Source organism: Felis catus, chromosome D2 (assembly GCF_018350175.1).
Source record: "Felis catus isolate Fca126 chromosome D2, F.catus_Fca126_mat1.0, whole genome shotgun sequence".
Classification (NCBI taxonomy): domain Eukaryota; kingdom Metazoa; phylum Chordata; class Mammalia; order Carnivora; family Felidae; genus Felis; species Felis catus.
Genome location: NC_058378.1, coordinates 69,982,752 through 70,006,566, shown reverse-complemented (window position 1 = coordinate 70,006,566; position 23,815 = coordinate 69,982,752). Strand labels below are relative to the sequence as shown.

Sequence of the window (23,815 nt, the reverse complement as noted above, 5' to 3'; positions counted from 1 at the left end):
CGCTTAACCGACTGAGCCACCCAGGCGCCCCCTTCGCATCTCATTTTAGATGTCATTTTCTCAGGGGGCCGGCCCAGCCTGTAACCCTCACCGACTTCTCAGTCAGTGGATGAAATCCCATCTCCCCGTCACACCTGTCACAGCACCTATACGCCGCCCCAGGCTGGCACCTGGCAAGGTAGGGGCTGAGACGGTTTTGCTGGGCCTCAGCATCTAGCACAGAACCTCCCCGCATACGCTAACTGCCAACAATCGCCCAGGAGGGCAGGTGAGGGCAGAGCCCAAGCCAAATAACCCATCAAAACACCCACATGTATTTAATACCCAACAGGACGTTCTCGACGTGGTTTTTCTTATTAGCCATGAGGAGGTGTCCCCACACCCCCAAACTCCTCAGACACAAAAGAGCGAGAGTTTCACCATGCCCTCTGAGCTTACTGGAAAATGCTCGACACAGGCAAGCAGAGACCCTGCCCGAAGCTCTCTCATCACGCTGTATTTCCTAAGTTTTCTGAACTCTTTCAGCATTTAAGCAATAACAGCAACAAAAAAGTACAGCACCACAGTCTGGCAGGCTCTGCTCCTCGGGACACAGACTGCTTTCTTAGCCCACACCTCAGTTCTCATTACACAACAAAACGCACAAGACCAAGAATGACTAGAAATTCGCCCCACGGTGAAACTCCACATGGACTTCAAAAGGAAACCCCCAAGATACCGTACCATGGTGGGAACTTTTGAAGCCTTGTGCCATCTCGTAAGATACATACTATACCAAAATACCACCATTTGGGGTACAGAACCTTTTTTTGCCGGGTACAAAGGAAGTTAAATGAAAGTCTTTGTATGGCAAAGACACCGGGGCTGGTGTCTGGGGAGCGGCTGCTCTCCCACAGCTTACGGGGGCGCTGGAGGCGGGTCGGCCAAGACTCAAACACCGCCACGCTTAGCACAACCCGGATGCTTGGCCGAAGCAAAGAATTAAAAATATGAATTTAAAAACACCAGGGAGGATGAAATATGAACCAGTTACGTGAATCAGGTAATGCATGGGCCTGGGGAGGCCAGGAAGAGGGGAGGGTCCTGGAACCTGAATCTCTCAGTTGTGCGGGGAGGGAAGAAGGGGAAGGGAGACGTGGACCTCTTGTGTCAATTCCTATTTTTTGGCTAACCTCCCGCCCCCACCGCGCCCCCCCCACCAAAACCCAACTCAATAGAGCATCCTTGGGGAATAATTTCCTCTCTCTTCTGAGCACAGATGAGGAACCGCTGGATTAGAATACATAAGATGCAGTTATCAGTTATAGGCACTAAAATGTGTGGGGCTTGCTTCTTAATTTAAATATTATTTGACCAACCCAATTCCACTAATTAGGAATATTTATTCTACACATTTATTTTTTATAATTCGGTAACCCACATACCACATGGAAAAAAAAAATCCGGTTTAAAACATTTTGACAAAAAGCTTTAAACTCCTCTGTGAAAATTCCACCCTAGATGGGTGCTCGGCGGTTATTTTCTCAGCAACTGATGATAGTGAGAGTCTCTAATAATCACTAACAAACACGGAGCACTTCTCTGGTTTCAAAGGAAAACATTAGAAATAATTATGAAATAACCTGGCCCAGAAATTACAATAAACCCGAATTTCGGAGAAACTAGGCAGCAATCCTTAGACAATTATTTTGAAACACGTCTGATGAAACAGTGGGATGTGACAAGGTTTGATTTAAAAAGAACGAATAACAAAAATGTGAGGAAGAGCCCCGGGTCTGGAGGAGAGTTCGCCATTCACCGGCAGAGCTGAACTGAACGCAAACCAGAGACCCAAATGATACATCAGCCGGAATCCAGAAGGCTCCCCTTATAAATACAAATACACCGTGCCGGCCAAACTGGTTTTCTGGTCGACCCACTGCTGTCCAGTGAAAAGGCAGATCATTCATTTCTGGTCCCAAGGTGCAGGATTCCTCTATCCCAAAAGCTGCATGAGACCACTGGGCGGATGAAGAGGCCAACAACCACAGCCCTCCTCTACCTGCCTGGCTCCCTCCACCAACCCCTCCCACTCCAGCACCCCCCCTCCCCATTACCCCTTCGTCTCAGGTGAGGATTACAGAAATGCACAATTACAGTGCTAATTCATAGAACCACAGACACCATTCAGTTGCCACAGCATTAAGTATTTCACAAATTTGGTTTCCTTTTATCCCAGCTTAAGTCCTTTCTCTCCTCTGTCCTGCTGCCAGAGCCCACCCTGCTTTCACAGCCCAGAACCCCTGCGCCACCCCCGCCCCCCGGGCCACTCCCCAGGGTCCCCAGGAGCAGAGCAGAAAGCACAGAAGTTGCGGTCGCCAGCCGCGGCTCCTTGGGGCAAGGGGCTCCATGCGAAGCGTGGTGGGGGCCCAAAGCGGTGGCCGTGGAAAACACACCTCCTAAGACAGCAGGGGATAGAGGGACCCAAGTCCCGCCGCGTTCCCCTCGCCAAAACCCACACTGGCTCTGGACAAAACGTCTTTGCCTCTCCTCAGCCTGTCCATTTCGAAAGATGAAAATTAGCGCTTAGGGTCTACCTTGTGACACCATCCACGTGGGACGGCTGGGGAGGCAGTAGGGGCAGCTCTCTCTAAACGGATCAGCCCCCATTCACACTTGGGCGATGCTCACCAGTGTGGGCCCACGACCTCCATCCACACCCGCGAGGGGCTGTGTCCACCCTGAACCACTTCTAAGAATGGCACCTTCTCTCCACTTGGAGAGAAAAAAAAAAAAAAAAAAGCCTCCAAGTGATTCTAAAGATAATGTCCTTTCTCTATAGCTTTAAAAAGAAATACATTTCAAAGGCTAGACGCACAATGGGAAATGGGGGGGCGGGGGGGGGGGCAGGAAGCGTGAAAAGGACTGGGCTTCCTCATTTTACCCTCTAGGACACTGCAACTATCGCAAATCTTTGTACATTGTTAAAATGTTGTTTATACAGCATTCACTCTCCTCGGAGAAACCTGCATCAGTCGGAGCCCCACACCAGCAACGCCCTCACACCTACGAGGCTGTCCCTGATAATGACCTCGCCTGACCATCCGCAAAAGAGAACCAGCCACAGAAAGTTACTCTCCCTTAGTAAAGAACAGGCCACCAGGCCCCGGAAAAGGAGCTGAGGACCGGGTCCAGTCCTCGCTCTGGCCACTAACTCAGCGTGTGACGTTGGGCAATTCACTTAGGGCATCTCTGGGCCTGTTTCCTTTTCTGAGAGCAGGTTGGGCCGAGATGATCTAAGGTCACTTCCAGCCCTGAAACCTTGACATTGTAGGGGCATATGTAATTATGAGCATCCACTTTACTGCGGGGTGGGAGGAAGGGAAAAGCTTCTGGAAAAATGTCAACCTTTTCTATGTGCCTCATTTATAACATAAGAATTTGTAGAACATTTTCACAAACGATGACTCAAGACGTGGCTTAACGGAAATAAATCACTTTGTAATACATACACACACATACATATGTATTTAATATTCATATAACAGAGGCATAATTCATTAAATAATATATACTCTATTATAGCAAGCTACAAAGTAAAGAGACAGTTAGCCTGAAGTTTGACACAATGCATCTTGAGGTTTTCTACTTAAGAAAATCATTTTGCCATTTTTAGAAATTACAAGTAACAGAGAGGCAAAATATATTAATGGGTAGCATTTTGTGGTACTCAAATAAAAAATACATGAATTATTTCATGCTTTGCATAATTCTACCTGTCATAGATTCATTATAAAAAATGTGTCTTCCATTAATTATTTCAAAACTATGAAGTCCAGCTCATGATATAAATATATGGAAGAGAATATTCTAAGAAGGCTGAGCCATCTTCTCAAGAGGTTAATTTATAAACTCCACTTTGAGAGCCTACAAAATCTGAAAGTACATTAAAAATATATGTAGACACACGTTTTATGTTATAGTCTCTCACTACTAGAAACAAATGTTTCCTATGTTAAACCCACAGGCTTTCAAAGCCATGGAGGTATGGATTAATTTGAACTTAAGCCCGTCCAAATTCATTTCTACTCTCCGTTTACAATCAATCAGCCCAGATAAAATTCTACTGATATTAACATAGAATGTTACTACTGTCCAACAATTAAGATAAATTGGGGGACGGGGGTGGGGGGGACTAGAAAGTGTCAAATCCAAAGCTTCCCTTTTGCATTTTCTAATTCCCTCCTCTGCAACTCACCTCCGCTAAATGAGTTTTTCAGGAAAGGATTTGGAGATTGTATTTTTGTAAGCTGCTATAGCACCATTTCCAGTCTCCTCCAAACCATGGTGGTAGGGTCCCATTAGCTAGAGACCACAAGGCTAGACTAACCCAACACCAGGAGAAAGGGGTGGTGGGAAGACATGGAAGTTTTCCAAGTGGGTAACAATCACTAAGGTCCAATAGCAGAAAACAAATACCTTCTAGATATAAACCATATCCAAGAATATTCCAAATATATATATATATTTTAAAGAAAGAAAAAGTGATAAACAAGACTTGTTATCGACAAAAGAATATTTTCTTCATCTCCGCGCCCCCCCACCCCCAAGAAAGGAAGGAACCGCCTTTGTAAGGTCACTTACGACAATGTGTGCCGGTGACGGAGAGCGGGCATCCTTGAGGGCTTGTCTGCTCTGGAGGGTCCCCGCCTGGACATCAAGCAGTGGCCATTTCATCTGGAGATACTAGAGGGAGGAAACAAAACGAATGTGGCGGATGAATTTGGAAAAGCCATACAAAACAGCTATCCCAAGACCTAACTCCTGGGGTCCCTGATACACAGACGAGAAACTCAAAGGAGTAAAAACAGGCAAATAACAACACCGAAAAACTTAAATGCATGCAAAGAACACCGCCACCCACAGAGAGATCAAATCGTGCATATCAAGACGTTCTTCTTAGGGTAAATGTCCAACAGGTACTTTCAACAGAACATCAACACTATGAGCAACTACAGTTTGGTTCTGAACATTCAAACTTCAGGCTGGCTCTAGAGAACACGATTTCACTGGTACTAACTCGTTTAGAGGGAAACGGTAGGGATGTGGGAGAGAAAAGCAGGGAGAGGTCTCCCAAAGGAAGAAAGCAAAGGGAAGTCTCAAGCCAGAGGACACCATCAATCCCGGATCTGCTCTTTCGGTGACCTTCATTTCTAAAATGCCACCATCCTTCACTTTCAAGTCGGCTGTATCTGTGCAAGCGTCCTTTCGTAGAAGCTGCCCGAGCAAGAGGAAGATGGCTCCCCTCACCAACCCCAAAGGTGGAAAATCCGTGGCACAAGGAAGGGAAAGGGAGTTACTTCTGTCACAAGTGATGGCGTCAGCTTTGCGAAGAAGGGCTTGAACCGAGGTGAGGTGGCTTGCCCCGTCACAGAGATACTTAACACATGGGATAAGCGACTCCAAGGCACTACACTTTCAGGGTAGTTGCACTCAGGAAACCTTCAGACAACTGAACAAAACTGAAGCCACAGTGCTAAGATTCTCATGAGGACATCACCAGCCTCTGTATCTCTGAAGGCCAATTGTTAAATGCACCAGTTAGTGCTTGGAGGGCACTGAAGAGGCCATCTTGAGCTTTCCAGAGACCCGAAAGCAAAATAAATGGCTAGTTTTCATATAAACTGCACAGGACATCTTACTCAATGAATACTGATTAAAGCTCGCTTTGTACATAGCCTTCTTGCGAAGGATAAGGAGATAGGAAGAACATTTGCCCTCAGGGAGCTTATGCGCACGTGAGAGAACTGGCTCACACACAGATTAAGTCCATATAGAAGGTCGTAGAACCTCGGCACAGACTCGGGGAGTCTAGGGAGTCTAGGGAGTGCCAAGAAAGAAGACGGTAATTCTGAGAAAAGACACTGGGGAAGGCTGTACAGAGTAGGTCTTGTTAAGTCAGAAAGATTTCAACAGAAAGAAAAAGAACAGCACAGGGCAGTCCAGAAAGAAGGAAGGGTTGGCTCCAATCCCATATGAAAAGGAAGAGTGAAAGCCACACACAAGCCTTCCCATAGGTTCCTTAATGATACAACTGGACAACGGATTAAAACCAAAAGCGGTTACACCCAAAACTGGGAGAGCCTGGCCCACAAGCTACCTGCCCCAAGTACACATTTTCCCAACTTAGATCTATACGAGGTTAGAGAACTTCTACAACCTCAGAGCTGTAAGCCAGAAGGCTCTCGTGTGAGGAAACCTGGTTACTAGTTCTAGTAACTCACCACAAGACCTTGCATCAAATCCCTTCGCTTCTACGGACCTCCAGTGTTTCATCCGTCAACTATCTGGGGTGGGGGTGAGGGAGGGACTGCCCCAGCACTGAAGGATTCTGGACCCCCAGACCGTAAATACCAGCAGGTACCCACTCCCACCCCCACCTCAGTCACCCTTATAATCAAACCATTTCCAGATATCTTATTTGGGGGCAGTAGCATCCCAAATTGAGAGCCACTGTAGTAAATGTTTCCGTAACCCAAGCCAATGGGCCATGGGAACCCATTCCACCCCATCTCTCCCTGACTTCTTCCCATTCTCACTTGCCACATAAATATATGGACCTCATTGGTCAAAACCACTCAATAGCATCATTTCCTTGAGGCCAACCAAAATGGAAACCTGCCAATACTCATCTTTCCTCTCATAAAAACCTGTGAGGAAAAATGCCAAGCTGAGCGCCACACACCTACACCTCACGCTACCCTCGGGGGGCAGGGTCAGATCAACAGACAAGTTTTCATCTTCGGCCATCTGTAAAACTGATTTGATCGCGTCCAAACACCGGCTCCATAGAATTCGGAAATTTGGGCTTTTGTTTAAGGTGACAGACCTGCCCTGAGGACCTCACCAGAGAACTGTCATACCCATAATGCAATATTAATGCGGAGTCTTATAAATCTTATTTTACATAAAAGCTTCATTGTGTGCCATATCCAATCTCCGCAGGCTACCTGCACCACATATTTTTATGAGCCTACATTTCAGCGCTCCAAGCCTACAATACACATAATTTTCAATTATGTTAGGGCAGCCCAGGATCACTGCCTATATAACATTACTGGTTGGAGGAAATGAGACTCGGCCCCACTGCCCAGAGAGAGCTAACCAGATCCAGATGGTGGAGGAAGACAGCCCCAGTCCCGCTGGCTTGCAAGGACTCCACAGTGACAGCTTCAACCTCTCCATCCCAATGCAACTTGATCCCACAGAATGGCTGGGCCCCCGCAAACCTGTGCCCATCCATTGGAAATAACTGGCATTCGGGCTGACGAGGCTCCTTTCGGGGAAATAAGTATTAGGTCGGGATTTTTTAAAGGAAGTTATTAACCTCCCCCAAAAGTGATGGGTTTCCCAGGTTCCTTCATCTTCTACAATTGGTCCTTATTAATAAGGAAAATAAATAAATAAAGGGAAGAAAAAGGAAATTAGGTACGATTATAGCCTAGAGGAAAAGCTTTTCCTTCCTGGAGACACTAAGCGGCAGGAAATTCTATTCTGTTGGGTCCTAGAGAAAAGACCCGAAGGACGAGGCGTCTCGGATTTACGAAAGGGCGGGAACCCCACGCCACATTTTCCCCATGGCCCAACTTCGGTTTTACATCCTTTTGGGGAAGAGGAAAAAAAAAGTTCCCACCATCCCACTACAAAAACAACACTGGGGCTCCGGCTCTCTTCCTTTCAGGCCGCTCAATGTGGAAATTATGAATTGCCTACAAAAACATTAAACTTTTCAGCAAACTGCAATCAAATGGGGCCGTGGGAATTCCTGCATTGAAAACTGTTGAAATGGAGTCCTGCTCAACTTGCATTTTGTAAATAATAATAATAATAATAATAATAATAAACGCATAAGGCCATCTTGACTTAAGTGTTTCATCCTTTGTTTAATACTAATGTTCTGCTCGTGGCCTGTTAGGGTTTTTCCCCAAATCCTATTTTATGATATGTTTCAGGGAGCTTAAGTTTAAGCTTCGGACCTGTGGACAAAGTCTCGAAATACATACAAAACCAATGGTCTGAACAGAATCAAACATTTTAAAAGCCTGTTAAATTGTCAGCAAAAAAAGGAAAAGGTATGCAACTCTAACGTCTCCTCCCCCACTGCCCCTGATCCAAAAAAAAGGACAAGGGGGGACACCTGGGTGACTCAGGCGGTTAAGCGTCTGACTTCAGCTCAGGTCACGATCTCACGGTTCAGGGTTCGAGCCCCACAACAGGCTCTGCGCTGACAGTTCGGAGCCTGCTGGGGATTCTCTCTCTCCCTCCCTCTCTGCCCCTCCCCCACTCACGCTTTCTCTCAAGATAACTAAATAAGCTCAGACAAGGAAAGGCAAATGGGGAGGGATCTTCCGAATCAGAGGGCCCCGCAGGATCCAGCTACAAGTGGGCCTGAGGGAACCTGCTCCCAAGAAAGGCACCCCCATCCTTTTGAGTACAGCTTCCGTAGCAAGGACAGTGAGGAGGGCTGTTCAGAGAACCCGAATCTCAGGGCTGCCGAGGTCACGGTACAAAGCTGACTTTCGAAACAAATGGAACCATGCAAAGGCCAATGATGCTGATGACAAAGCTCCACATCCCCGATAAAAAAACCAAAGCTGCTTGGCCGCACTTCCATCTCACAGACGGGCAGGCACGTGACGTCCATCCCTTTATTTGTACGGGGCGGGGTTGGCAGACTTTTTCCGTAAAGGGCTACAGCACATATCTTACTTAGGCTTTGCGACCCATACCATCTCGGTTCTACTCAGCTCAGGCGTGGGTATCCCCGAAGCGGCCACAGTCCTGCACGGATCATGCCGTGGCTGTGTGCCAATAAAACTCTATCTATAGGATACTAAAACATGGATTCCATAGGACTTTCCCGTGTCAGGAAATATCCTTCTTCTCTTAATTTTTTTCAACCACTTAAAAATAATAGAAAAACCATTTTTAGCTCACGGGCCATACAAAAAGAGGTGGCAGGACAGCTTCGGCCCCCGGGCCGCAGTTTGTCACCCCTGGCTTAGGGAATGAGTGCGTAGAGACGTGATTTCAGGTCACACAGGATACATTCCTTCAGTGGGCCTTAAATCCAGACAGTCGAACACGATTACTTGGTGGCCCCAAGGCGACGTTTTAGATTTAATCGTCACCGGCAGACTCCAGTTTTGGGGGAAGAGCTCGGGAAAGAATCTGAGCTCTCCAGCCATGACTCCCAGTCACAAGGGCTAACCACTAGACCACAATCTCACCGAAATAACTATCCCTCCTTACCAAAATGGGAGTTTGAAAATCCCTGGGCAATTCTGACTGGAAGAGGTTCACGTGTTCAAAATTCTCACGCACTTCCCAGGAAACACTGGCAACTGTGTCACATGCCATGGAATCACCACGAAAGAGCGCCCGGCAGAAATTCCGCAGGTCATGGGTGATGTGCCCCGTGTGCTTTGGGCATCACCCTTCTACGTTCCGGAGCTGCTCTCTCCTGAGCTTCTCAGTGTGGGCAACCTTCACGCATCACGACGCTGGAATGACGCCCATGCTGGGCCAGTGTTGCCCACCAACAGATGGCATCAGCCCCGGGCTCAGGCAAGATGGGGAGGCAGGGGCCACCACGGGGCCTGAAGAGCCTGCTAAATGGAGAGGAAACCGGTCTCTTCTGGAAGACTAGGTCCCACAGAAAGCCCGTCACGCCGAAAAGGATTGATCTTAAAAACTGTGAAGGCCTTGCCCTCCCCTCCCCTTCCTGGTAGATCGGTATCCGTTACCTGAGTACAAAAACAAGACACCGGCCTTTTCAATCCAAGCTATTTCTCAGCAGGGGTGCTTCTTCCTAGGAAAATCCATTGTAAGAGAATTCAAAGTAGTTGGAAACCATCCTCATGACAGATCATGACTGCTTAGTCTCGCTAACACCTGAGCACCAGAAAGTCACAAGTGTTGTGTTTCTTATAAAACAACAGAAAGTCGCTATTTTGTCCGAACACCCAAACCGAGAGACCACAAGCCACGGTCTATCACATCCAAACCCACGAATCCTTCCTCCTCTGCCAGGTGACCCTCCCCCCCCCACCCTCCCCGTGCAGCCTCATGGTGGGCCCTGGGGACTCTACCCACACCTGCAAGCTGGAAGGGGTGACACCACGATCATAATGTTCACGCCATGCAACTTTACAAAACCAAAGGCCACCAGGAGTCACTCATCATAGGAGGACAACGGAAAAACTTCAAGAGACGACAGGAAGCGCAAGTATGCGGCCAATGGGGCACGCGCATTTCTCCAGGAGCTCACGTTGCGAGGCTCACACACAGGCCTGTGAAAGATCAGGTTTGCCTGTCTCTTTCGGAAGCTACCTCATTTCTCAGAACTGGAAGATGGGAAATTCAGCCCATCTTCTATAAATAATTAACTTTGCCCTGCGGGTCAGGGAAACCCAATTTATCTAGAATAGTTAAATTATAAGAAGCCGTGATTAATATTCTGTCCTGCCCTCTGAATCATACAGGTACCAACAAGTTTCCCAAAGCCAGCCCTGACCGCATATAACTAACAGTGAAATTATATCAGAAGTCGTCAGAATCCCACAGACTCCTCAGGGCCACCATTACAAAATTGGTTTGACCAACTTTCCTGCAGATGCAGAATGTGCCGGAGATTAAGCTGCTTTGTTCTAGGCTAAAACACAGCCCAAGAATTGCTTCTTTTGAAAAATCCACCTAAGAGCCTAAGATAGAGGCTCTATTTAAAGAGGCATTATTTGCCTATAAAGTGTAACCGCAGAGAAAAAGAAAATTCAGGGGCGCCTGGGTGGCTCAGTCGGTTGAGCGTCCGACTTCGGCTCAGGTCATGATCTCACAGTTTGTGAGTTCAAGCCCCGCATCAGGCTCTGTGCTGACAGCTCAGAGCCTGGAGCCTGCTTCCGATTCTGTGTCTCCCTCTCTCTCTGCCCGTCCCCCACTCATGCTTTGTCTCTCTCCGTCTCAGAAATAAAGAAACATTAAAAAAAAATTTTTTTTTTGAAAGAAAAAGAAAAAGAAAATTCAGGAATGTGTGATTGTGCCTAGTCGGGATATAGCATAAGTGAGCATATACTATAGTTACCAAGGGAAAGAAAACCAAAGACCTCAGAAGGCTGGGTACATTCTGAACTTGGAGAAGGAAAAAAGCCACAGAAGAAAATGAAGATGCTAAGATTGACTTTAGTTCTTACTTTTTTTTTTTTTCTAATGACACCAACCATTGTAAGAACTTAGAAATGTTTCTCTAAAGTCCCTATCCCATTTCCCAACATAAAAGAAATCTGAGGGAGAGGAAGGATATCAAGGCACCCATGTAAAACAATAATTCAATAGCTCTGCCCTCTACCTCCATGAGTTGGTTGCTACAGGATTTTTCAATGAAATCCTTGCAGTTCACCTGTTTTTCTTCCTAATCATAACAATCTAAAGGATCCTAACGGTATTGCTTCACATTTAGGGAGCACTTTAGAGTTCAAGGCCACATTCACAACAACCCTATATAATAAACAAGCAGAAAGTTACAACTAACCTTTTACCAAGGAGGAAACTAAGGCCGTTAGAACGCTGACCCAGCTTACCTGGGCTCCCTGGGTCAGCTGGCGTTCTGGTGCGCAAGGCTCCGGACCACCATGTTTCTGTTTCATCCCGACTCGCCTGAGAACTCCCCTCCACCTTCTTCGGTTTTCTTATCAACGAACGGCTAGGCATCAGTATCTCAGGGGAACGTCACACAGGGTCCTCAAAGGAATGAACCCTCCTCTCCGGCACCTATCAGCGCTCTTCTCCCCCCAGGTCGCTGGGCAAACGTTACATTATTTTCCTCCAAGGCTACTAGAAAATCATTTCTACCAGAGCTACTGAGGCCACTGGTAGTAAGGGGGAAACTGAGCAAAACAAGCAAATAACAAACAAACCAAAAAAATCCCCAAACCGCAACTTGGCATTTCCTGTATTCTTTACCTCCCTAGCTATTCAACACTCCCGTCCCTGAGATATTTTTGCAATTGCTAGGTCGGTGGTTTTGCAGGGAGGCTATGCTCTAGCGGCTCATGGAAGCACAGCTGGGTGGAACTGCGCTGAGCCCTTCCTTTCAAAACCCAGACGCACACCACACCCCTCCCCTCCGCGGGGCTGCAGCCTGGGACTTCCTTCCACCATCCTGCAAAAGTCACTCTTAAAATCAAGGCTATGTGTTCCTGGGATAGCAAGAGACTGAGAAAGCATCCAGAAATCCACTTTCGAGGCCCACTTCCGCCACTATCTGGGCCATCACTTTAGTTCTTCACTGGGCGGGCGACCTCTTCCCCACTCCGGGCCTAACTCTGTAGCAGGAAACTGAGGAAAATTCTCTCAAAAGTCCTATTCGCCTCTGACTCACGTGTTCCTGCAGCATTTGCAAAGCACGTGTTCTGTGTCCAGCGTGGACTAGATATTCCAAGGCCTAGAAGAGTCATCTAAGACCCAGTCAATGGGACAATAAGCGGGTCAATGGTACAGGGACTAACACAAGGAAGGAGCAATATTACAAAGAAAGATTTAATTCATGATGGTGACGTGGTCCTACCGCTTCCAAACCTTGCTGGTTTGTCTAGCAAGACTTCTCCCCTGACCCACTCTGGACCTGCTAAATGCAACTATCTGGGAGTGGGCCCAGGGGTCTTTAAGTTTTTTTCCCCAACTCGTCATGTGACCCTGATGACCAGTAATTAGCATAAACTATCAGCACTAGAGCATGTGTATATTTACAGATTCCACCACACTTTCTCAAAAGCTCTTTTATTAAACTCCTACATTGATGGTCACTACATCTCTTTAGGTGGTCAAAGCAGATCCCTCCAAACCCGCTTTGAATTTTTTTTTAAGTTTATTTCTATTTTGAGAGAGAGAGAACACAAGTGGAGTAGGGGCAGAGAGAGGGTGGGGGGAGAGAGTTCCAAGTAGGCTCTGTGCTGTCAGAACAGAGCCCTACGCGGGGCTCAAACTCACGAACCACGAGATTATAACCTGAGCTGAGATCAAGAGTCAGACCCTTAACCGACGGAGCCACCCAGGCGTGCCTGTCCAAACCCATTTTAAAAGTGAAGAAAAGCAGAGAGAAATGAGGTGACTGAGCCATGCAGTTACGAGGGATTCTGAACCGGAATGTAGATTTCCGACCAGGGCTCGCAATCCCTTCTATCAGACGGAGTAGAAGGACCAGTGGGGAGGGAGGGCAAAACATTTGCAAGGGGACAAAAGAAAAGGTGCAGCCCCCGCACCGACCCTGGGAGCCAGTGGGAAATCAGCCTCAGAGACAGTCCTGCTTGGTCATGACCAAAAGCAGCCCAGGGCAAGCCACGTCAGAGTCGTCGGGCGGCCTCGAGATTGAGTTCCCCCAAAGAGGGCTGTGAATCCCAAGCCAATGTCCACCCGTGCCACAAGCGTCCACGTCCCTTGAGGGCCCATGTCCCTGAGGTCAGAGGACATGAAGCCACTGGAAGAACCTGGAAGCAGAAACCCTTGTCTTCCTGTCTTGCTCAAACATGTTGCCCATCTTCAGCCCCCACACAGGGCAGCATAAACTCCTTCTCCACGGCCCCTCCTTGGGAGGCGGGGGCGGGGGGTGACTAACAAATAACGAAAGCTCACATGCCACTGTAGGAACCATGAAGAGACAGGCCAAAGACGGCCTACTTCGTGTCACCACGTTTTCTTATGACTGCTCCTTTCAAAAGGCTCAGTCCAGTCCGGTTGACTGTGATGTGCTGGTTACCACCTGCTTGCCTACAAGCAACTCAAAGTGCACACGGGCACCTGCAGGCCAGAAAAAGACGCCGAAAGACATGGGATGGCAAGCGTGGGCATCACTGTGGGCTCACCAAATATGGAGCACACCAAGTCTCGGCCGAGGACTGGAGAAGTATGTGGTGGTCAAGCCGTACGATGGAATACTATTTGGCAATGAAAACAAGCGATTACTTGCAACGGCACTACGCTAACTTAAAGAAGGCCGACAGGAAAGGTCACATATTACAGGATTCCTCCTGTAGGAAACATCTAGAATAGGCAAATCCATAGAGACACAGACTAAATTAGTGGTTGCCAGGGACTGGGAGGAAGGAGGCACTGAGGAGTGAGTGATTGCTAGTGGGCATGGAGTTTCTTCGGGGCTGGTGAAAATGTTCTGGAAATAGACGCGGTTCATGTTTGGGCACCTCTGTGAATATACTAAAGCCCGCCGAACTGTGTACTTTAAATGGGTAGATTTAATGGTATGTGAATTATATCTCATTGTTAAAATGGATTACAAAAAAAAAAAAAAAATGCATCAAGTCACTTGATGGTTATCGCATTCATTTCAAAGACCCAAGGGCGGGGGAGAGCACACAGTCACGTACGCAAAGACTCCACCCACGATGCCCTAACGCCTCAAGAATGAACTGCGAAACAGGTGAACACACCTATTCTTCAAGGAAAAATCAGACCCTCCAAAGCTCCCCGGGAAACAAGCCATCTCCAAATGTGACTGGCTGGTGTGGGATCTTGGAAAAGGACCATTCCAAAGGCAGAGGACCGCTGATTCTGCCTGAAGTGTCTGCGGGAAGAACACAGCCCGCCCTGGGATAAATGCGCTGAGGAAGAGACCAGGGAGGCGGGAAAGGAAGGAAGGGCGTGAGAACTGTTTGAAGGCAAACCAAACAGAGAGGAGCGCTGGAGTCAGCAGAACCGCGACAGGTCAGAAACCTGAACCCTGTGTAGTCCGTCCGTTCTCCATCACCCTGTGGCTTCAGGCAGGCCAGGATGGCTTTGCACCTCAGTTTCTCTAGCTAGAACATGGGCCTGGAACCACTCGCCTTGAGCCTCCCAAATGACTTCCTCACCATATTTTCTTTTTTTTGTATTTATTTTTTTATTTTTTAAACATATGAAATTCATTGTCAAATTGGTTTCCATACAACACCCAGTGCTCATCCCAACAGGTGCCCTCCTCAATACCCATCACCTGCCCTCCCTTCCCTCCCACCCCCCATCAACCCTCAGTTTGTTCTCAGTTTTTAAGAGTCTCTTATGCTTTGGCTCTCTCTCCCACTCTAACCTCTTTTTTTTTTTTTCCTTCCCCTCCCCTATGGTCTTCTGTTAAGTTTCTCAGGATCCACATAAGAGTGAAAACATATGGTATCTGTCTTTCTCTGTATGGCTTATTTCACTTAGCATGACATTCTCCAGTTCCATCTACGTTGCTACAAAAGGCCATATTTCATTCTTTCTCATGGCCACGTAGTATTCCATTGTGTATATAAACCACAATTTCTTTATCCATTCATCAGTTGATGGACATTTAGGCTCTTTCCATAATTTGGCTATTGTTGAGAGTGCCGCTATAAACATTGGGGTACATGTACCCCTATACATCAGCACTCCTGTATCCCTTGGGTAAATTCCTAGCAGTGCTACTCCTGGGTCATAGGGTAGGTCTATTTTTAATTTTTTGAGGAACCTCCACACTGTTTTCCAGAGTGGCTGCACCAGTTTGCATTCCCACCAACAGTGCAAGAGGGTTCCCGTTTCTCCACATCCTCTCCAGCATCTATAGTCTCCTGATTTGTTCATTTTGGCCACTCTGACTGGCGTCCTCACCGTATTTTCAACCCCAGAGGATAACACTGAGTAAATGACAGGACAGTTAAGATGTGTTATTTCTTCCTCCAACGGGCACCCCGGAGTGACAAGCCAAAAACAGTTGGGTAACATGTTACCTTGTTAGCTACCGCGTAAATTGTTAGAGAAAGAGCCATCAGGTGACCTCTGAGAAAGACAAAGCCAGAGAGTAACAGGGTCCTGGGGACCTGGAAGAGTTATTTTAAATACATGAATCAGCACGACTGCAGCAGACACAAAATCAGGAACTTTAAAACATTCCTTCCTTTCTCCACAGCCAGAAGCGCTCAAGACCCGAGATCTTTCTGATTCGGTTCTGCTTCCCATTCCGTCGTATTTCTCCCCCCTCTTCCACAACGACAAAGGACAACGCGAGTCTCGGAAGTCAACAGGCAAAAACTAAAGCACAATTCATGTGCTTTAGTCAGTCCACTTAGGAACAAAACGCAAGACAGACCTCGGCTCGTGTCCTCAAATTCCCACTGAAATTGTGAACCGCGCCGGATCTCCCTCTTATTTGTGTTTCCCCTTGTCACATCTCGAACGATGCTCGGTGGCTCCAGCAAGGCCTCCCTGTCCAACTTTTTATTGTCCGAGGCTAGCTGTGACAGGCATGCGGAGATGCTTCGTAACGCTAACCTCAGGAAGCCAAAAGGTCAGGCAGCGCCTCTGGTTAATTTTGCTGGGGGAGGACCCAAACCCCCGAGCCAGGGCGAAGATTTAGTGAGGCTGACCTTCTGGAGGCCCCCGACCCCCCTGCACACAAGTCTTGCTGCCTCAGCCAGAAGTGGCCTGCCACTCAAGTATCATCTTGCTGTAACAAATTACTCCTAACCCAGGATTACGGCTCTTTCCAAATCCCTCCTAGAGAGCAAGGAAATAAACATTCTCTCCCAGGACTCTTCCCCAGTTGTTTCCCCTGTTGGTAATCCTTGTCTGTATTTGCTTCTCCTACAAGCCTTCGTCTGGGAGGTCTGCTAGACCATTCCGGCCCACTTTCCTTTCAGACATAAGCTGAATGTCTCAATTGTCCATTAGGCACAGTAAAAGATGAAGGCGGCCTTTCTGTCCGGAGGAGTCTCACACAATAGTTCTCTTTGCCCACACACTTCTCGTCTGACTGCAGACTCGACGGGCCTAATCCTAGTCACTCACGGAGCTCCACACCCCAAATTCCTTCCTAACGCCCCAGAGGGACGAGTGCGGACGCGCCGTGGTGAAGCTGTGACGCTCCCAAAGCACACGGGGGCAGAGAAGCAGGCCTGCCCCCCCACCTCCCACCCCACCGCCCCCCCCCCCGAGGGCAGCATGCCATTTGGGGGCAGGCTGAATGGGGAGAAAGATCTAGAAAGAAGAGGCAAGATAGGAGACTGCCGGCAGGAGAGACTACCTCTGACCCCATCCTGCGGTTTCCTTTAATAAACTACCAGGAGATATTTCGAGCACAATAATCCCACTTGGGCAAGGAAACACGGTTCTGCCCACTTCCAAAGTCTCCTCTGAAACCCCAGGATATTCCAGACCCTTCAGACAGACAGGGCCGCTTTGTGTTTTTAATTGTATACATACAGTGACCAGCATATGCCAAGAAGCAGAGGGCAGAACAATGGATGTTATAATCCACGTGGGTGATGTGAAGCGATAGGGATCTTAGGGTTGTTTTACGCGACACTTTTCTCCCTGTGGAGAGCGGCTGACAGCACGCTTGCTGACGCGTTCCGGGCCGGGAGAGACACTTTCTGAAATAACCCAAAGGCACCGAGGAGACAGAAATACCACCAACAATCCAGACACCAAATCAAATTCCTGTTTTAAACAAGGGGAAGGTGTGGAGGGGACAGCAGTGGAAGAAACTGAATTAGACGCTACAACTCATTCTGAAGTGAGCAAAGCCTTAATTTTCCCACGTGCGCGCCCCCGGGGCCATCCTCCCCTCTCTCGCCGGGGCCACCGGGCCTCCCCAAACAAACTTGTTCTCTGCTTCTGTGGTTTTAGTCTTTAAAGAACCTGGCTTGGAAAAGGGCGGTACCGATCTGAAGCTAACCGCTTAGCTCATTACTATGTCATCTGGACGGGAAAATCAATTCCAACAGCATCAAGTTTGGTTATCCCCTCCCCCGAAGGGCTGCACTATTAATAGCAAGGAAGTTTCCCAGGCTTCGGTTTATTTGTAATCACGACCAGCCCTGACCACAGAACCTGGACATCTGCACTCCTAGAACTCCCAGGCACCCGGGAGACAGAATTTCAGGTCTCCGTCTTCTGACAGCAGCAGAAAGATGCGGAAGGTAGGCTGAACTTCAAGCAGGCAGAAAGATTCAGGTCAAAGAGTACTCGATCCCAGGAAAGGGCTAGGTAGTCGAGGGGGAAAACTAAGTTAACCTCTCTCTCTACATATCTATCCTGCTCCTGTGCTCCCCTGTGGACAAAGGTCACCATGTTATCTACCCATCATGGAATTGGAAGACAGAAGGTTCTAGATGAAACGGCTTAGTTAAAAATAAAGCTAAAACCTCACTAATTCAGACCAGGGTGGTACAGCAGAATGGTTAAGAGCACAGGCAGAGGACCTGGAATGCCTAGGTTCAAGTCCAGGACCCGTGGCTTCATGCTTCTGGGGCACTGGACAAATGGCTTCACCTCTCTAGGCATCCAGCCCTGCCCCTGACTGCGAGGTGAGGATAATAACCTAGGGATGATAGTGGTACCTCCCTCTCAGGATATACAGGAGTCATTAGTAGTGTCTGCACCACCAACCAGACCTGGTTTGATGTAGGAGCTAGAAGGCTGATGCGGTTCATGGTCACGGACCAAGCCATCTCACCGCAGGGAGTAGAAAGGCAAGAGAAGGAAGCAAACGCACGAAGTATGTAAATGCCCTAAGTTAACACACTGCCCAAGTTGGGTGTCTGATGAACAGACCAGCTGACACAACCCGCCATGACCATCCACACGTCGATGGGAAGGTAAGGAATTGCGCATTCAGCTATTTTAAATATATCCCTCCTTCCTCTCTGTGTCCTGGCAAAGAGAATTCAACTCCAGCTGTATGAGGTTTTCCCAAACACCTGAATGAAGGAAGCCATCTGCATGAAGTCCCACTCAGTCCCCGCCAAGTACAGGTGAGCACACAGCCATCCCAACCAAAGGGCCTTCCAGAATCCGGCCTCTCACTCTGCAGATACAGGGGCACAAAGCAAATCACGTGCTGCTGTGATCAGAGAGGAAAAATGCTAATTCAGCAAATCGTTCATGCTGCGCCTTTCATGTCCCTGTGCCCAGGAAATACCCCAGAAGCCCCGCTCTTGCCTCCACAAGGTCCCCTTTCTCCTTTTCCTCTGGACCACTGAGTCCCCGCTGGGTTAATTCTATCTACTACTGTGAGGGCCCAAAGCGGCAAAGGAGGAGTCGTGGGGGCTGCATGCATTCAGACCAAGTTTCTAGATCCCATCTCGAGGCAGCTCAGACCCAGGTTCAAACCCCAGCTCCAAAATTCCATTCATTCACCAAAATACTTACTGAGCACTTAATATGTGCCAAAAGAATTGGGTCCTTGAAGAGAGACTATCAGAGCTGACCACTTTAAAAGCAGGGTGAGCTCAGGCAAACAGTACCACCTCTCTGAGCACTGGCGCTGTCTCTTCTGTAAAATGGGAATACACACTAATACCCACCTCTCAGAGTTCTCCCAAGGATCCAATGCTTGGCACCATGCCTGGCATATGGCAAGTGCCTGGTAAATGCTAGCTATTACGTTATTAGCTGGCTATTACATTGCTATTAATATAATCAGCATCGTCAGAATAAAACTCCTTGAGATACCGCACGATTCTAAATCACCCAAGAAAAAGGAAATCCCAGGTATGCGTATTATCCAATGCCGAAAGAGAAATAAACACTTAGCCTGAAGTAAAGCAAAGCGACCACAAACATTCCTAATTAACCAGGCTTGCATTTCCTCACCCCTCCCTTCAATTCACTCACCCCTGGCCTTCTGGTGAAGTGGGATTTTTCTGTAACTACAGCTGGTCTCCCTCGTATGTCTGGTCTCCCCTTAGGTATGCCAAGGCTTAGATGCAGGCCTGCTGTTCCAAGCCACTGCACCTCTCCCCTCCAACTGGCCCTCGAACTTAAAAACATTTCTTAAAGGTCTGCAACCCCAGAATTCCAATTCTTGCCCCGAACGCTCTGCAAAAAGCCGACACACAGGGCACAAGCTGGCACACAAATCGTGGGGTTGCGATGCGTTAGGCTAAACATAGCAGCAGCTGCTTAAAGGCTACCAAAAAACTACACGAGATCATCATCCCAAAGAGGTTTTACAAGTGCACAAAGGAAAAGGGAAAAAGGAAAAAGAAAAAAAAAAATCTCAAAAAGACACTGTCATTCTTCTCCCAGGCTGTGTCTTGATTTCTTCTTTCTTTAAGATTTTAAAACCTCGCCTGTTAAAAACATTGCCTCAAGAAGGGGGAGACAGTTGGGAAAAGGAAATTCAGAGAACTCCCTGGTGCCCCTGGTTTACCACTGTCAGGCAGAACACCAAGGGTCAGCCACTTGGCACTATGTTTGGGGACCATCTCCACCCCGTGGTTCTACCCCGGATCAGTGTGGATTTCCTCCTGCACTGACCACGTGCTCTGAGAATAAGGCAAAAGCGCCAGCTGTAAACGAGGTATGGAGATGCCCAGAACAAACACATATGGAGAGTTAAGCTTCAACTATGGTTTAAAGAGTAGGAAGTCAGACCAAATCTGGTGTCTGAACCCCAGACCACCCCCGGGCAGGTTATTAACTTCCCTGAGCTTCAGTTTCTTCTTCTGTGAAATGGAAACGAACAACACTTCTTCCATCAGAGTTGTTTCCGAATCATGACCGCAGGCAGAGGCTTAGAACAGCCTCCAGCACAGGGTCAGTGTGCAAGAAATGCGAGCTCTTAGGACCACTGTCGTCCCTACGATGAAGATCGTGTTCGCCACACTGGCGACCGGGGATGCTTCTGTCAGTGTTCAACGCTACAGTCTGTCATCAGAAACTTAGATTCCAGGAGGCGGAAATAAAAAGGGAAGCGGTGTGGTTGGAGAGTTAAAAAGGATAATAGTGAGGAGTAGAAACCAGGTAACACGTGAGATCTTCCTACAGGAAATGCCCCCTGTTAAGTCCTTTACCCATTTTTCAGATGACGTCTCAGGAAACTGAGCTGGGAGAGCTCAGGCAAGCAGCCCAGAGGTCACGGGATTTGGAAGTGAAGGTTATGAGGCCAGGAAACATGTCTGTCTCTCTGTGCCCCTGTGCCAAGCATGAATGGCCTCTTTAAGCCTCGTTTAACCTTCAACAAATATTTATTGATGCGGCGCTTTGCCGGGCATTATGCTGGGTACTAGGCAGAAGATACAGATCACAGAGCCTGAGAGTCAGGTGACCTGGGTGAAAATTCCCAGCCCTCACCCCACTTGCTGGGTGACAGTGGGCAGAGATTTCTGCTCCCTGACCTCTGGCTATGGTAAAACAATTCCCCTTCACCGCACCTCACCGCACCTTCAGTGGACGCAAGAATTCCACTGAAACAGTATCTAACTACTTGGCAGCTTCTGGCGGAGCTTTGGGATTCATTCGACATCAGTTGCCCTCCCTCTACCCCCCCCCATACCCCTCCCATCTCCCAAAACCAGCCCTAGTTAATACATCTATAAAATAAAGATAATAGTGAGGTCTCTGAAAAGCACTTCGACTGTAAAATATAATATGAAACATAAAAAACACATTATTATTATTATTCCAGGGATGCACCCCACCTCTACATCCAATTGCCTCACTGCCACTAGGAACTTGGTATTTGCACGGTCTCGGCAAAGCATACTCCTACCAGGCAGAGGCAACTGGGTCTTCCGGCCATGGAGGGTAGATGATGGGGGAGGGGGAGGGGAGGGGAGGGGGCACTGGGCTGTGCAGGATGCTTGCATTTCCAGGCAGGAAAGAGAAGCACACAGCACTAGGTACAGGCTGGATCCACACCGGGGAAGGCGGTGAGGGCCGGGGAGGTGGTTCTGTGCTCCCCCCATGGTGCCTCACCAAGTTCTCGGCCGGCTCTCCATAGGCATGGTGGCCACCACATCTGTCTCCCAAGCCCCAGGTCAATCAAAGAGGCATTCCCAGGCCCCTAGAATAGGCCAGGCACGTTCAGGATGCCAGCGACCCTCTGGTGAGTGGTAAGGCCACATCGCTGCCCTCACTGACCTCATTATCTTCAGGCCCAGAAGATCCATTCATTCCAACAGCACAATACACATACTAACTTCTCAAAAGCTTACCCTAGGGCCACAGCACTTCCCCAAATTTTAAGAGGCATCCACCCACTCACCTCCTCTGTTCTAAGGAAGGGCACAGGTAAGACAGCCCACCGCTAGCTCAAAAGTCACAGCAAAGAAGCCAACCGAGCGGTTGGGGTTGTCAAGTCTTTAACATCAGGAAAATCCACCTCCTTCGATGCCATCCACAGTTAATCTGGCAGACAAATGAGGCAGTAGTTTGCTTTTCGCCAAGGGGCAGGTGTCAAACCTGGCTGAAATCCACATGAAAAAATGTGGGCTGCCCATGTGACCACATGCACACCTGAAAAGTCAATACATCCAAAACTGCTCGTCTGTTTACCACTTTAAAAAGAAGAAGAAAAAAAATCAACCACCTTTTTAGCAATGCTTTCCTCTAGGTAATGGAATTACAAACAATTCTTTCTTGCTGCTTTATACTTTCTAACTCATTATTAAGGGTTTTTTTTTTCCCAACACGTTATTTTAATCTTAAAGTGAAACTTTTAAAGAAAATATATTTGCCAGCAAACTACCAAATAGCTGTAACTATAAAATTATGTATAACTATGTATGACATGAAAAAGGCCGTGGTGACATTTGAATTTGGTTGTAGAAACTCAATTAGGTTGGTTTTCTCCTGTCCCTCGTGAGGACCTCTTCAAAGGCGATTCAGTCGCACGAGGAGCCCATTCTAGGATTGTTGGGACTTCAAGTGCTCTTTCCCGCTGGCCCCAGAAACCCACGGTCACTCCTGTGGCCCATCTGGACGCGGTTCAGATTTCCACCATCGCACCCAGAACGACTTTACTCTACTTCCTGGTTCTCACAGCTGCCTCCCAAGGTCACGTTCTGCTCCCCTCCAGCTCCTAGCACTGCAGCAGGCAGACGGCTGGCGCACAGGAAGTTACACTGAAGAAAAACAGATGCCTGGCCGTCCACCCTAGCAAGGTACTAACGAGGGACTCAGGACGAAGCGTGCAGGGGTGGCCGGGTCTCTGGCCAGCAGCCTTCCACCCGAACCCACTACTAACATGTCAAGGGTCTGAGATGACACTTCACTACCCATTCTAGCACTCTCAAGCCTAAAGCACAAAGAGAACAACAGGGTAATACACCCCAGAGAGACCATTTAGTCTCCTCCCACATCTGAAAAGGTTAATGTTTATTGAGCACCTACTTACTACAGGCCAGGCTCTGATCCAACACTTCCGCAGTTCTGTAATCTCCACCACCACTGATGATATAAATGTACCTGCTTCCTCAGCGGGGAGGGATGAACACCAGCGGAAGGAATTACATTTCTCAATGTCTTTTAGCGGCCAGTAGTTGGTCTATCACCCAGCACTGGGCACCCTCCCTAATTATGCATCGTTGACCCAAACATCATCTTACTCAGCTCTCTCCAGCCCTCTTCAACGCACTAAATTTCTTGCTTTGCAAAGAAGATGGATTTTAAAGAGCAAAGATCTACACGGACCCTTCCCTGGAACTCAGTCTGCTCATCTGTAAAATGAATATAAACATAACTCCATTTGCAAAGCCTCAGTAAAAATTAAGGAAAGCAATGAATAGGAGGACCATTCAATTAAAAAAAAAAAAAGTTTCTTTGGTCTTTTTTCTGAGAAATAAGGTAACCAGCACAGGAATGCTTGGATTCCCCCCAATGACTATGCTTTGTCTAGTTGATTCTGCAAAGTGCATGCCGTCCAAGCAATAGACCATTGGGTAGAAGGGAGAACGTCCACGGAGGGTGTCCCTAGGTGGCCAGCCTTCCCTTCAGCTCAACTGCAAAGGGCAACACCCAGAAGAGCCCTCTGCCCCTCCTCCTTCCC

The 23,815-nt window shown here is 48.0% G+C and overlaps 1 protein-coding gene across 39 annotated transcripts in view; it reads right to left on the bottom strand.

Moving 5' to 3' along the window:
* TCF7L2 (transcription factor 7 like 2) overlaps positions 1-23,815 on the bottom strand; it is a 206,737-nt gene that overhangs the window by 124,511 nt on the left and 58,411 nt on the right. For 37 of the 39 annotated variants that reach the window (XM_023240928.2, XM_045040684.1, XM_023240925.2 and 34 more), the window contains one exon: positions 4,624-4,725. The exons of 1 other annotated variant lie outside the window; for it this stretch is intronic. In XM_023240928.2, the coding sequence (XP_023096696.1) occupies positions 4,624-4,725 (102 nt within the window). Of the gene's footprint in view, positions 1-4,623; positions 4,726-11,615; positions 12,895-23,815 lie in introns of those variants that run through there. One more of the 39 variants, XM_023240944.2, reaches the window with a different exon arrangement.